The 16,256-nt window shown below is 46.3% G+C and overlaps 1 protein-coding gene across 1 annotated transcript; it reads left to right on the top strand.

Moving 5' to 3' along the window:
* The first annotated feature begins 13,405 nt into the window (after nt 1-13,405).
* cd28 (CD28 molecule) lies at nt 13,406-15,683 on the top strand. The gene is made up of 4 exons (XM_020462120.2): nt 13,406-14,181; nt 14,659-15,024; nt 15,237-15,373; nt 15,491-15,683. Exons 1-4 carry the CDS (start codon nt 14,124-14,126, stop codon nt 15,575-15,577), a joined length of 648 nt encoding a protein of 215 aa, XP_020317709.1. The 5' UTR covers nt 13,406-14,123; the 3' UTR covers nt 15,578-15,683.
* The last annotated feature ends 573 nt before the right edge of the window (nt 15,684-16,256 follow it).

Here is a 16,256-nt window from a genome sequence, read left to right as displayed (position 1 = left end):
AAGATAATGAACACCCACCCCCAAGACCCCCCCCCCCCCCCCAATGCACCAACAACCAAGGGAATGAACCCCACCCCCAAGAAACCCCCAATGCACCAACAACCAAGAGAATGAACCCCTACCCCCAAGACCCCCCCCAATGCACCAACAACCAAGAGAATGAACCCCACCCCCAAGAAACCCCAAATGCACCAACAACCAAGAGAATGAACCCCACCCCCAAGAAACTTCCAATGCACCAACAACCAAGAGAATGAACCCCCACCCACAAGAACCCCCCAAAGCACTAACAACCAAGAGAATGAACCCCTACCCCCAAGAACCCCCCCCCCAAAGCACCAGCAACCAAGAGAATGAACCCCTATCCCCAAGAACCCCCCAAAGCACCAACAACCAAGAGAATGAACCCCCACCCACAAGAACCCCCCAAAGCACTAACAACCAAGAGAATGAACCCCTACCCCCAAGAACCCCCCAAAGCACCAACAACCAAGAGAATGAACCCCCCAAAGCACCAACAACCAAGAGAATGAACCCCTACCCCCAATAACCCCCCAAAGCACCAACAACCAAGAGAAGGAACCCCTTCAATGCACCAACAACCAAGAGAATGAACCCCCACCCCCAAGAACCCCCCAATGCACCAACAACCAAGAGAATGAACCCCACCCCCAAGAAACCCCCAATGCACCAACAACCAAGAGAATGAACCCCTACCCCCAAGAACCCCCCAAAGCACCAACAACCAAGAGAATGAACCCCTACCCCCAAGAACCCCCCCAATGCACCAACAACCAAGAGAATGAACCCCACCCCCAAGAAACTCCCAATGCACCAACAATCAAGAGAATGAACCCCACCCCCAATGCACCAACAACCAAGAGAATGAACCCCCACCACAAGAACCCCCCAATGCACCAACAACCAAGAGAATGAACCCACACCCCCAAGAACCCCCCCAATGCACCAACAACCAAGAGAATGAACCCCTACCCCCAAGAACCCCCCAAAGCACCAACAACCAAGAGAATGAACCCCTACCCCCAAGAACCCCCCAAAGCACCAACAACCAAGAGAATGAACCCCTACCCCCAAGAACCCCCCAAAGCACCAACAACCAAGAGAATGAACCCCACCCCCAAGAAACCCCCAATGCACCAACAACCAAGAGAATGAACCCCCAAGAACCCCCCAAAGCACCAACAACCAAGAGAATGAACCCCTACCCCCAAGAAGCCCCCAATGCACCAACAACCAAGAGAATGAACCCCCAAGAACCCCCCAAAGCACCAACAACCAAGAGAATGAACCCCTACCCCCAAGAAGCCCCCAATGCACCAACAACCAAGAGAATGAACCCCGATCCCCGAGAACCCCCCCAATGCACCAGCATCCAAGATAATGAACACCCACCCCCAAGAACCCCCCCCCCCAATGCACCAACAACCAAGGGAATGAACCCCACCCCCAAGAAACCCCCAATGCACCAACAACCAAGAGAATGAACCCCTACCCCCAAGACCCCCCCCAATGCACCAACCAAGAGAATGAACCCCACCCCCAAGAAACCCCAAATGCACCAACAACCAAGAGAATGAACCCCACCCCCAAGAAACTTCCAATGCACCAACAACCAAGAGAATGAACCCCCACCCACAAGAACCCCCCAAAGCACTAACAACCAAGAGAATGAACCCCTACCCCCAAGAACCCCCCCCCCCAAAGCACCAGCAACCAAGAGAATGAACCCCTATCCCCAAGAACCCCCCAAAGCACCAACAACCAAGAGAATGAACCCCCACCCACAAGAACCCCCCAAAGCACTAACAACCAAGAGAATGAACCCCTACCCCCAAGAACCCCCCAAAGCACCAACAACCAAGAGAATGAACCCCCCAAAGCACCAACAACCAAGAGAATGAACCCCTACCCCCAATAACCCCCCAAAGCACCAACAACCAAGAGAAGGAACCCCTTCAATGCACCAACAACCAAGAGAATGAACCCCCACCCCCAAGAACCCCCCAATGCACCAACAACCAAGAGAATGAACCCCACCCCCAAGAAACCCCCAATGCACCAACAACCAAGAGAATGAACCCCTACCCCCAAGAACCCCCCAAAGCACCAACAACCAAGAGAATGAACCCCTACCCCCAAGAACCCCCCAAAGCACCAACAACCAAGAGAATGAACCCCACCCCCAAGAACCCACCAATGCACCAACAACAAGAGAATGAACCCCACCCCCAAGAACCCCCCCCCCCCAATGCACCAACAACAAGAGAATAAACCCCTACCCCCAAGAACCCCCCAAAGCACAAACAACCAAGAGAATGAACCCCTACCCCCAAGATCCCCCCAATGCACCAACAACCAAGAGAATGAGCCCACCCCCAATAACCACCCAATGCACCAACAACAAGAGAATCAACCCCTACCCCCAAGAACCCCCCAAAGCATCAACAACCAAGAGAATGAACCCCTACCCCCAAGAACCCCCCAATGCACCAACAACCAAGAGAATGAACCCCTACCCCCAAGATCCCCCCCAATGCACCAACAACCAAGAGAATGAACCCCACCCCCAAGAAACCCCCAATGCACCAACAACCAAGAGAATGAACCCCACCCCCAAGAAACTCACAATGCACCAACAACCAAGAGAATGAACCCCCACCCACAAGAACCCCCCAAAGCACTAACAACCAAGAGAATGAACCCCTACCCCCAAGAACCCCCCCCCCAAAGCACCAGCAACCAAGAGAATGAACCCCTATCCCCAAGAACCCCCCAAAGCACCAACAACCAAGAGAATGAACCCCCACCCACAAGAACCCCCCAAAGCACTAACAACCAAGAGAATGAACCCCTACCCCCAAGAACCCCCCAAAGCACCAACAACCAAGAGAATGAACCCCCCAAAGCACCAACAACCAAGAGAATGAACCCCTACCCCCAATAACCCCCCAAAGCACCAACAACCAAGAGAAGGAACCCCTTCAATGCACCAACAACCAAGAGAATGAACCCCCACCCCCAAGAACCCCCCAATGCACCAACAACCAAGAGAATGAACCCCACCCCCAAGAAACCCCCAATGCACCAACAACCAAGAGAATGAACCCCTACCCCCAAGAACCCCCCAAAGCACCAACAACCAAGAGAATGAACCCCTACCCCCAAGAACCCCCCAAAGCACCAACAACCAAGAGAATGAACCCCACCCCCAAGAACCCACCAATGCACCAACAACAAGAGAATGAACCCCACCCCCAAGAACCCCCCCCCCCAATGCACCAACAACAAGAGAATAAACCCCTACCCCCAAGAACCCCCCAAAGCACAAACAACCAAGAGAATGAACCCCTACCCCCAAGATCCCCCCAATGCACCAACAACCAAGAGAATGAGCCCACCCCCAATAACCCCCCAATGCACCAACAACAAGAGAATCAACCCCTACCCCCAAGAACCCCCCAAAGCACCAACAACCAAGAGAATGAACCCCTACCCCCAAGAACCCCCCAATGCACCAACAACCAAGAGAATGAACCCCACCCCCAAGAACCCCCCAATGCACCAACAACCAAGAGAATGAACCCCACCCCCAAGAACCCACCAATGCACCAACAACCAAGAGAATGAACCCCACCCCCAATGCACCAACAACCAAGAGAATGAACCCCACCCCCAATGCACCAACAACCAAGAGAATGAACCCCTACCCCCAATGCACCAACAACCAAGAGAATGAACAACCAAGAGAATGAAAGGAAGACAGAAGAAAACAGCAAAACAACAATGCAAAACAATAGCACATGAAGGACAACTAAAATCATAACAGCAATGCCAACTGTATATGTTTGTGTGCATGTCTGGCACTATTACATGTATGTCTGTTTTCTTGTGTGTGTTTATTTAAAATAGAGTGTGTGTATATGCATGTGTGCAAACACCTGCACGGCATCAGCCTCAGGCAAACCAGCATTAGTTGTAAAAACACTGTCCCACAGTGTCATTCAAATGTACTTTCATTATGTTTTATTTGGACTTTTTTTATTTATTTAATGTTTTACTTTTCTCTTTGACCATCATTCTATCTCTCACACAGCAACTCCACTCCCACTTGTCTCTATTCCACATACCAACCCTCAGCTACCCTCAGCTCATCCCATCCCAACCCTCAGCTTCCCTCAGCCCATCCCATCCCAACCCTCAGCTTCCCTCAGCCCATCCCAACCCTCAGCTTCCCTCAGCCCATCCCATCCCTCAGCTTCCCTCAGCCCATCCCATCCCAACACTCAGCTTCCCTCAGCCCATCCCAACCCTCAGCTTCCCTCAGCCCATCCTATACCAACCCTCAGCTTCCCTCAGCCCATCCCAACCCTCAGCCTCCCTCAGCTTCCCTCAGCCCATCCCAACCCTCAGCTTCCCTCAGCCCATCCCAACCCTCAGCTTCCCTCTGCCCATCCCATCCCTCAGCTTCCCTCAGCCCATCCCATCCCAACCCTCAGCTTCCCTCAGCCCATCCAATCCCAACCCTCAGCCCCTCCCATCCCAATCCTCAGCTTCCCTCAGCCCATCCCATCCCAACCCTCAGCTTCCCTCAGCCCAGCCCATACCAACCCTCAGCCCATCCCATCCCAACCTTCAGCTTCCCTCAGCCCATCCCATCCCAACCCTCAGCTTCCCTCAGCCCATCCAATCCCAACCCTCAGCTTCCCTCAGCCCATCCCATCCCAACCCTCAGCTTCCCTCACCCCAGCCCATACCAACCCTCAGCCCATCCCATCACAAACTTCAGCTTCCCTCAGCCCATCCCATCCCAACCCTCAGCTTCCCTCAGCCCATCCAATCCCAACCCTCAGCTTCCCTCAGCCCATCCCATCCCTCAGCTTCCCTCAGCCCATCCCATCCCAACACTCAGCTTCCCTCAGCCCATCCCAACCCTCAGCTTCCCTCAGCCCATCCTATACCAACCCTCAGCTTCCCTCAGCCCATCCCAACCCTCAGCCTCCCTCAGCCCATCCCATACCAAACCTCAGCTTCCCTCAGCCCATCCCAACCCTCAGCTTCCCTCTGCCCATCCCATCCCTCAGCTTCCCTCAGCCCATCCCATCCCTCAGCTTCCCTCAGCCCATCCCATCCCAACCCTCAGCTTCCCTCAGCCCATCCAATCCCAACCCTCAGCCCCTCCCATCCCAATCCTCAGCTTCCCTCAGCCCATCCCATCCCAACCCTCAGCTTCCCTCAGCCCATCCTATACCAACCCTCAGCTTCCCTCAGCCCATCCCAACCCTCAGCCTCCCTCAGCCCATCCCATCCCAACCCTCAGCTTCCCTCAGCCCATCCCATCCCAACCCTCAGCTTCCCTCAGCCCATCCCATCCCTCAGCTTCCCTCAGCCCAGCCCATCCCAACCCTCAGCTTCCCTCAGCCCAGCCCATCCCAACCCTCAGCTTCCCTCAGCCCATTCCATCCCAACCCTCAGCTTCCCTCAGCCCATCCCAACCCTCAGCCCATCCCACCCCAACCCTCAGCTTCCCTCAGCCCATTCCATCCCAACCCTCAGCCCATCCCAACCCTCAGCTTCCCTCAGCCCATCCCACCCCAACCCAACCCTCAGCTTCCCTCAGCCCATCCCATCCCATCCCAACCTTCAGCTTCCCTCAGCCCAGCCCATCCCAACCCTCAGCTTCCCTCTGCCCATCCCAACCCTCAGCTTCCCTCAGCCCATCCCAACCCTCAGCTTCCCTCAGCCCATCCCATCTATCTCTGCTGGCCACCCTCTTTGGGTTTCTACACAACACATATCTTTCAACTGTGCTGTGATGTTTAAAGTACAATTTCAATCTATCTAATCGAATAGAATCCACAGATTGGGAGTTGAAGATAAATACTTTTACTAAGAGTATTAGTATATTAGTAATTGACTGACCAGGTCTCTCCAGATCTCCTAACAGTACTATTTCTACGGTCAATTTTAGCTCAATGCTATGCATTTTCAGCCATTCCTGAACCTGAGACCAGAAACAGGCTACCTGAGGGCAATACCAAAATAAAAGGTCTATTGATTCTGTATCCTCACAACAAAATCTGCTTCGATGATTTTATGTCCAAAATATTCAACCTTTTGTTGGTGGCAAGAATTCTATATAATAATTTTAGCTGAAAAGCACAAAGTCTTGAATCTTGCATTGTTTTATATATCAACTCATACACCCTGTACCATGGAAAATCTCTTCCCAACTATTTTGCAACCTGTATGGCACAGTTGTCAACATCCTAGTCCTCAAATGAAACTTTCCTATTTATGCTATTTTTATTCATCCTCCAGTTTTGATCCTTTATATTGGGCAGACAGACCAGTTCCCTACCTCCCGCTGCCACCTCCATTTTGGGGGTAATGCTGAAATCAATTGGTTGTACTCTTGGATTGAGCTGTCACGGGATACTACGAGTGGTGGGTTGGAATCAGGCGCAGAGAGCAGGGTTCAGTATATCGTGATTTATTCTCCTCCAAAAAACGGTCGCGCCAATATACAGGGCGCATAGACCAGCCCAAACACAGGACCAAACAGTCCGGAGAATACACACATGGAAACCACAATCCAACAGAGTAACAAAAACAATCCCGCACAAAACAAGGGCGGGACAACCTACTACATATAGGGAAGCTAATTAAACTAAAATACACACAGGTGAAACTAATAAGACAAAACCAACAGACAAACGAAAAAGGGATCGGTAGCGGCTAGTAGGACGGTGACGATGACCGCGGAGCACCGCCCGAACAGGCAGGGGAGCCAACTTCGGCGGAAGTCGTGACATGAGCAGACCTTCCCGTACAATTCTGAGAACTCCATGAAGGACATAACTCTACCATTCCAATTTACAACATAATTTAAGAACAAAATACCCCTTTCAAACATCTTTCCCATAAATACAGGTATTTTATCAACCAGCACATTTGAGTTCGGCCATAATATTTGTTCTATCTTTTCAGGGGGATGAAACTAAAATTGTAGCCAGCTCTGCAATGCTTGCTTGAAAAAGAGAGATACATTGGAAAAAAATATAATTTTCAATTAATCAAAAATGACACATAGCAATCGGCAAAAAGGCAATTTTTAAACAATGGATCAGCTTTTCTTATTAATCTACTTGAGAACCATTTAGGGTTCAAATAAAACTGTTGAATGAGTGAAGCTTCTAGAGAGAGGTGCTTTTATATTTAATCATCTCATCTGACAGGGTTTTTAAACCAAGGGAAAGGAAATGTGATTGGGCAGGAAACAGGAGGAGGTGTGTCTTCTGATTGATGACTGGTGACTGATTGGGGAGTGATGATTGCCACCTGTGAGGGAAGAAGGAGAGAAAATAAATACATACACAGGATACCTGTATCCGTAACACTCCCACCCTTAAAAGAGCAACCCTAGGAATTGCGACCACAGTATTTACAAAACATACCCATAAGTGGGGGATCATTTGGGATCTGTGAAATAACTGAGACCCATTCCGCTTGTGCAGATAGTTTTAGTGGTATAGTTCAGTGTATTCATTATATAGATAGGCACATTTTGTCTGGTTTAGCGTCCCAGATAAAGCTAAATATTTTTTGCTCATATGATTTCAGAAACGAACCGTGAGGAGTTGGCAGTTCCATAAGTAAGTGAGTAAACTGGAAATATGACTAAGGAGTTAATCATGGCAATTTTTCCATAAATAGACAGATATTTACCTCTCCATGGTTGCAGGATCTTGTCTATTTTTACAAGTTTTCTATTGAAATTCATTGTGGAGAGCTTATTTATATATTTTGTGATATGAATACTGAGTATGTCTACTTCACCATCTGCCCATGTTATAGGTAAAATGCAGGGTAATGTAAAAGTTGTATATTTTACAAGATCCAATACGTAATATTGTACACATCATAATTAGGTTTTATAACAGAGAATACAGAAAAGTTATCTAGATCTTCAATGAGACATTGCAGGGATCCAGCTTGTGGACTTAATATAAAACTTGAGTCATCGGCATACATGGACACCTTTGTTTTTAAGCCTTGGATTTCTAGTCCTCTAGTGTTGTTATTGGATCTGATTTTAATAGCTAGCAGTTCAATGGCCATAACGAATAGATATGGTGACAGCGGACACCCTTGTTTAACTCCTCTTGACAATTCAAAACTCTGAGAAGTAGCAGTTATTTACCATTTTACACTTGGGGTTGCTATACATAATTTTTACCCATTATATAAGAGAATTACCGAAATTGAAAAAGTCTAGGCATTTATAAATAAAATCCAGTCTTTATCAAATGCCTTTTCAAAATCCACTATAAATACCATTCCTGGCTTCTTATATGTTTCATGATGTTCTATTATTTCTAGTAGTTGTCGTATATTATCTCCAATCGTCCCTGTAAAGGTGAAAGGCGCCCTGTGTGAAACAGATAACTGGCGAAGGAAAGGTGCCCTGTGTGAAACATTCTATGAGAAACAGTGACACACTCTGAATGACCCAAAAGGATAAATCCCATATTGGTCTTTCCCAGTCAGGCCAACCCAAACTGTACTGTGCAGTAGGCGAATAGTAGGACTACTATTGAAACAGATAACTGAGGATGTCAACTGATTTATTTATTTTTACATATTTTTGCATTAGTTTCAGGTTCTCGGGTCTCACAGTCACACTTTTTTTAATAGAAAAACAACGAAATTGGATGTTCCAAGTCCATAACAATACTTAAACCACATCAGTAGACCACTTTTAATTGAACTAAACAGGCACCTAGCACTGTTGTTTAGTTAGCAGTGTTTCTTTAGTACAGCCACCTAGCCCTGTTGTTTGGTTACCGGTGTTTCTGTAGTACAGCCACCTAGCGCTGTTGTTTGGTTAGCAGTGTTTCTGTAGTACAGCCACCTAGCGCTGTTGTTTGGTTAGCAGTGTTTCTGTAGTACAGCCACCTAGCGCTGTTGTTTGGTTAGCGGTGTTTCTGTAGTACAGCCACCTAGCGCTGTTGTTTGGTTAGCGGTGTTTCTGTAGTACAGCCACCTAGCGCTGTTGTTTGGTTAGCGGTGTTTCTGTAGTACAGCCACCTAGCGCTGTTGTTTGGTTAGCAGTGTTTCTGTAGCCCATGAGATGGAGTTTGTAAAACAAATGGCCACTGGATTGATGCAAATAATCACGATATCATTCTGCCATTCAGCCATAGGCTACTTTGTAGCTAGCTAACATTTAATAGAGAAGGTTTCTGGGAAGGCCTTTCCATCTACCAGAAGACAGTCTATCATTACCATCACTATATTTTTCGTGTTCCTTAATTGTTTGAAATCTGGACATTTTACTTCTTATTATAAGGCCTGTCTTGCCTTGCTTCAATGTAACCTATAGCCACAATCCCACCATAGAAACATGGAGGCAATTATTTGATTTAGACCTCCTCATTATCCTGTCCAATTGGTTTTCCAACTGTCTTTAATTGTCTAGCAGCCAAAGGCATTATCCCAGTTAACATCCTAGTCATATTAACAACTAATTATCCCAGTCATATTAACAACCCATTATCCCAGTCATATTAACAACCCATTATCCCAGTCATATTAACAACCCATTATCCCAGTCATTTTAACAACCCATTATCCTAGTCATATTAACAACCCATTATCCCAGTCATATTAACAACCCATTATCCCAGTCATGTTAACAACACATTATCCTAGTCGTATTAACAACCCATTATCCCAGTCATATTAACAAGCCATTATCCCAGTGATATTAACAACCCATTATCCCAGTCATTATCCCAGTCATATTAACAACCCATTATCCCAGTCATATTAACAACCCATTATCCCAGTCATATTAGCAACCCATTATCCCAGTCATATTAACAACCCATTATCACAGTCATATTAGCAACCCATTATCCCAGTCATATTAGCAACTCATTATCCCAGTCATATTAACAACCCATTATCTTAGTTATATTAACTACCCATTATCCCAGTCATTAACCCTAGTCATTATCCTAGTCATATTAACAACCAATTATCCCAGTCATATTAACAACCCATTATTCCAGTCATTATCCCAGTGATATTAACAAACCATTATCCCAGTCATTATCCCAGTCATATTAACAACCCATTATCCAAGCCATTATCCAAGCCATTACCCCAGTCACATTAACAACCCATTATCCCCGTCATATTAACAACCCATTATCCCTGTCGTTATCCCAGTCATTATCCCAGTCATATTAACACCCCATTATCCCAGTCATATTAGCAACCCATTATGCCAGTCATATTAACAACCCATTATCTTAGTTATATTAACTGCCCATTATCCCAGTCATTATTCTAGTCATTATCCTAGTCATATTAACACTCCATTATCCCAGTCATATTAGCAACCCATTATCCCAGTCATATTAACAACCCATTATCTTAGGTATATTAACTACCCATTATCCCAGTCATTATCCTAGTCATTATCCTAGTCGTATTAACAACCCATTATCCCAGTTATATTAACAACCCATTATTCCAGTCATTATCCCAGTGATATTAACAACCAAGTATCCCAGTCATTATCCCAGTCATATTAACGACCCATTATCCCAGTCATTATCCAGGTCATTATCCCAGTCACATTAACAACCAATTATCCCCACCATATTAACAACCCATTATCAGTCATTATCCCAGTCATATTAACAACCCCATTATCCCTGTCATTATCCAAGTCATTATCCCAGTCATATTAACAAGCCATTATCCCGGTCATATTAGCAACCCATTATCCCGGTCATATTAGCAACCCATTATCCCAGTCATATTAGCCACCCATTATCCCAGTCATTATCCCAGTCATATTTACAACCCATTATCATAGTCATAATCTTAGTCATTATCCCAGTCGTAATAACAACCCATTTTCCCAGTCATATTAACACCCCATTATCCCAGTCATATTAACACCCCATTATCCCAGTCATATTAACAACCCATTATCCCAGTCATATTAGCAACCCATTATCCCAGTCATTATCCCAGTCGTATTAACAACCCATTATCCCAGTCATTATCCCAGTGATATTAACATCCCGTTATCCCAGTCATTATCCCAGTCATGTTAACAACCCATTATCCCAGCCATTATCCAAGTCATTATCCCAGTCACATTAACAACCCATTATCCCAGCCATTAACCCTTGTCATTATCCCAGTTATATTAGCATCCCATTATCCCAGTCATAATAGCAACCCATTATCCCAGTCATATTAGCAACCCATTATCCCAGTCATTATCCCAGTCATATTAACAACCCATGATAGTTGTTGCATCTTCAGATCTCCCCCTTTCAACATGAAACCGCTCGCATGTGGAGTTGTGCATTTTAGAACCATGTCTTCCTGCTAACTGCATTTAGTAACATTCCCTCGTAGGCCTTCCACCGTGAGCACGCTGCTGCGCCTGTGAAGAAATAGTAGTTGATCAACATGTTTAAACTAAACGTTCTGGTCTGTTCCATCAACCTTATACAGCGTGAACCTCCACTACACTACTGTGATACTGAACATGGGATCATCATGTACTTCACTGCGGTATCAGACGATCCCACTAGATGTCTGTTCCATCAACCTTATACAGCGTGAAACTCCACTACACTACTTTGATACTCATCCTGGGGATTTAGAAGTGAATAAATACAATTGGCCACTGAAAAATAAGTGGGTATATGGAGTACACCTGGTATAGTCTAAACTACAGCATTTTCATTGTGACACGGTAGGACTCAGTCCCTAACCAGAGGTTCTTCATTGTGACTCGGTAGGACTCAGTCCCTAACCAGAGGTTCTTCATTGTGACTCGGTAGGACTCAGTCCCTAACCAGAGGTTCTTCATTGTGACTCGGTAGGACTCAGTCCCTAACCAGAGGTTCTTCATTGTGACTCGGTAGGACTCAGTCCCTAACCAGAGGTTCTTCATTGTGACACGGTAGGACTCAGCCCCTAACCAGAGGTTCTTCATTGTGACACGGTAGGACTCAGCCCCTAACCAGAGGTTCTTCATTGTGACACGGTAGGACTCAGTCCCTAACCAGAGGTTCTTCATTGTGACTCGGTAGGACTCAGCCCCTAACCAGAGGTTCTTCATTGTGACTCGGTAGGACTCAGCCCCTAACCAGAGGTTCTTCATTGTGACTCGGTAGGACTCCGTCCCTAACCAGAGGTTCTTCATTGTGACTCGGTAGGACTCAGCCCCTAACCAGAGGTTCTTCATTGTGACTTGGTAGGACTCAGCCCCTAACCAGAGGTTCTTCATTGTGACTCGGTAGGACTCAGTCCCTAACCAGAGGTTCTTCATTGTGACTCAGTAGGACTCAGTCCCTAACCAGAGGTTCTTCATTGTGACTCGGTAGGACTCAGCCCATAACCAGAGGTTCTTCATTGTGACACGGTAGGACTCAGCCCCTAACCAGAGGTTCTTCATTGTGACACGGTAGGACTCAGCCCCTAACCAGAGGTTCTTCATTGTGACTCGGTAAGACTCAGTCCCTAACCAGAGGTTCTTCATTGTGACTCGGTAGGACTCAGTCCCTAACCAGAGGTTCTTCATTGTGACTCGGTAGGACTCAGTCCCTAACCAGAGGTTCTTCATTGTGACTCGGTAGGACTCAGCCCCTAACCAGAGGTTCTTCATTGTGACTCGGTAGGACTCAGCCCCTAACCAGAGGTTCTTCATTGTGACTCGGTAGGACTCAGCCCCTAACCAGAGGTTCTTCATTGTGACTCGGTAGGACTCAGTCCCTAACCAGAGGTTCTTCATTGTGACTCGGTAGGACTCAGTCCCTAACCAGAGGTTCTTCATTGTGACTCGGTAGGACTCAGCCCCTAACCAGAGGCTCTTCATTGTGACTCGGTAGGACTCCGTCCCTAACCAGAGGTTCTTCATTGTGACTCGGTAGGACTCAGTCCCTAACCAGAGGTTCTTCATTGTGACTCGGTAGGACTCAGTCCCTAACCAGAGGATCTTCCCTCTGTAGTGCACTCCTTTTGACCAGGGTCTATAGGACTCTGTAGTGCACTCCTTTTGACCAGGGTCTATAGGACTTTGTAGTGCACTCCTTTTGACCAGGGTCTATAGGACTCTGTAGTGCACTCCTTTTGACCAGGGTCTATAGGACTCTGTAGTGCACTCCTTTTGACCAGGGTCTATAGGACTTTGTAGTGCACTCCTTTTGACCAGGGTTTATAGGACTCTGTAGTGCACTCCTTTTGACCAGGGTCTATAGGACTCTGTAGTGCACTCCTTTTGACCAGGGTCTATAGGACTCTGTAGTGCACTCCTTTTGACCAGGGTCTATAGGACTCTGTAGTGCACTCCTTTTGACCAGGGTCTATAGGACTGTAGTGCACCCCTTTTCACTCTGTAGCGTTCTATATAAGGACTAGGGAGGCCTCCTTGATGTTTTCAAACCTATTCTAGAAAACAGTTCAAATCTTATTAAATCTCCTGTCTTCTGCACATCTCTGAGCAGTTTAACCCAATACTCTAACCACACTTAAATATTTAGATTGCCGTTGGTAAATAGGTGCATAATCCCTCATTCAAATGGCAACCTATTCCCATTATTAGGGCACTCCTTTTGACCAGACCATGTGGGAATAGGGTCCCATTTCAGACAAACCACTTAATCTACTATAATAGTGGTGTGACCCTTATCAATCTTCCCCTACTCCATCATTGGTTCTCAGCGTTCTGAAGCGCCGAAGATCATCCAATCGACATTTAGCTTGACGTCAAAGAAAAGTAAAATATCACAAATCAGCATTTTCAATATGACTAATCATTTTCAGTGTTTTACTCTGGGTGTTTTTCTCTTTATATTCACTTGCATATTTTCCGTTGATAAATGGAAACTTTTTTACCAGAATAATGAACAGCACACCTGAATTGGTGGTTTGGGATTACTGGTATTGAAGCACATATGTGCTTCTATGGTGGCGATCAACGCACAATCTCGAAACTCTTTCCGAAAGACTTGGTCATATAAAAGGTCTGAGAAGATTATATTTTTGGAGGTGCATTTCTTCTCATCATCATGAGTCTCAGCCTGTTGACATTTCTCTGTCTCGGTCTTTACCTCCCAGTGTGGAATGGTGAGTACCTTTTCAAATATGATACAAGACATTTCTTTAAGGACTGGATTTAGTCAATGCAGAGTTAGTTGTTAGATGTATGGTGTTGTTGGGACCTCAGGTGTTAGGAGGTGGATCCCTACTTCTGGAAGATGTGGACCTGTAGAGGATACAAGTTCAGCAAAAGTAGTGATGGAATCTGACCTCTCTCTCTCCATCTCTCTCTCTCTCCCACCTTTCTCTCTCTCTCTCACCATCTCTCTCTCTCTCCCACCTTTCTCTCTCTCTCTCTCTCTCCCACCTTTCTCTCTCTCTCTCTCCCACCTTTCTCTCTCTCACCATCTCTCTCTCTCTCCCACCTTTCTCTCTCTCTCTCTCTCTCTACACACCTCTCTCTCCCACCCCTCTCACCATCTCACTCTCTCCCACCTCTTTCTCTCTCTCTTCCCACCTCTCTCTCTCTCTCTCTACCCACCCCTCTCCTGCCTCTCTCTCCAGCCCTGAGGGTCACCCAGCCATACCGTGTGGTGAGTCATCGTGGTGAGGTGGAGCTGTTCTGCTCCTACCACCACACAGGGAGACATGAACCGGAGGAGCTACGGATCACTCTGTACCGGGGGATGTACGGGGAGCAGGAAGATCAGAAGGTGTGCACCTCCTCCTTCCCCCACAACAACACAGCCTTCCAGGTGGAGGGAGAGAGGAAGGTGCGTTGTCGGGGCCAGTTAAGGCCAGGCAAGGTGAACCTGACTATCTCTGGTCTCAGGGGTAACGACACTGACCTGTACCGATGTGCCATAGAAGTCCTGTATCCTCCGCCATACCTGAGGACGTTTGGGAATGGTACCCTACTCTATATAACAGGTAATACTGAATGCAACTGAATATCGGGGATTAATCGATCTAAAGGCTTAATGCTAATGATACATACAGACATTATGCACGTACTTTTCATGTGAACTTTGAACCACACTTGTTCATTTGGGTTGGGTTGGGTTAAAGACGCAGATTGTTCGCAAAACAATATGCGTATTGAATTCAGATATGACTGTTAAGATTGTGGTGAATTTCTGTAGAGGAACCAGGGTGCTTTACCCCAGAGGCCCAGAGAAGAGATGATGTAACAGGAGAAACATCCGTCAGACTACCCTTAGCAGGACTGGCCGCAGTATTAATAGTAATCTCTGCCATTGCTATCCTCCTCGTTCATCAGGTGAGCTCTTACAACAACAACAAAAAACAACAACAACATTCACCTGATAACAAGAGCCACTTCTGTTGATACTCTATGTCCATTTTAATAGATACATTACTATATTTAACCTTCTAGGTTCTACAGAGGAAGAGAAGATTTGAAGCAATAGTACCAAGGATGTCACAGAATGATGGAAGATTTGATTATGGAAACTTCCAATGAAGAATTTTTTAAATACTAATCTATATGTTTCATTGTGTTGTAATATAAAGAAATAGTGAAATCAAGTCTACGACTAGTCTCAAATAAATTATTTGTTTTTGATCAATAATTTCCATCTTTGTCACGATCATTTCTTATAAACACACGTTGTGCTGAATAGCCAATTGGTTATTGAACATGTATGAGTATGAGGATGATCTTACTCAGAGATTTCACCAGTAGCACTAATATCGAGATGGCATTTATATTAAATGACTACAGTTATTTCTTTGTCCAAAAAAACATGAATCAAATTAAATTTATTCTTACATCAGCTGATGTCACAAAGTGCTGTACAGAATCCCAGCCTAAAACCCCCAACAGCAAGCAATGCAGGTGTAGAAGCACGGTGGCTTGGAAAAACTCCCTAGAAAGGCCAAAACCTAGGAAGAAACCTAGAGAGGAACCAGGCTATGTGGGGTGGCCAGTCCTCTTCTGGCTGTGCCGGGTGGAGATTATAACAGAACATGGCCAAGATGTTCATAAATGACCAGCATGGTCAAATAATAATAATCACAGTAGTTGTCGAGGGTGCAACAAGTCAGCACCTCAGGAGTAAATGTCAGTTGGCTTTTCATAGCCGATCATTAAGAGCATCTCTACCACTCCTGCTGTGTCTAGAGAGTTGAAAACAGCAGGT

This window comes from Oncorhynchus kisutch, linkage group LG26, assembly GCF_002021735.2.
Source record: "Oncorhynchus kisutch isolate 150728-3 linkage group LG26, Okis_V2, whole genome shotgun sequence".
Classification (NCBI taxonomy): Eukaryota; Metazoa; Chordata; class Actinopteri; order Salmoniformes; family Salmonidae; genus Oncorhynchus; species Oncorhynchus kisutch.
The sequence above is the reverse complement of the archived record's forward strand: the minus strand, read 5'-3'. Positions and strand labels throughout refer to the sequence as shown.

Excerpts from the sequence above, each read along its gene's own strand:
- cd28 (XM_020462120.2), top strand. The coding sequence starts at position 14,124 with ATGAGTCTCAGCCTGTTGACATTTCTCTGTCTCGGTCTTTACCTCCCA. Across the intron at positions 15,025-15,236 it reads TACCCTACTCTATATAACAG|AGGAACCAGGGTGCTTTACC; the intron begins GTAATACTGAAT and ends GAATTTCTGTAG. Across the intron at positions 15,374-15,490 it reads CTATCCTCCTCGTTCATCAG|GTTCTACAGAGGAAGAGAAG; the intron begins GTGAGCTCTTAC and ends TTAACCTTCTAG.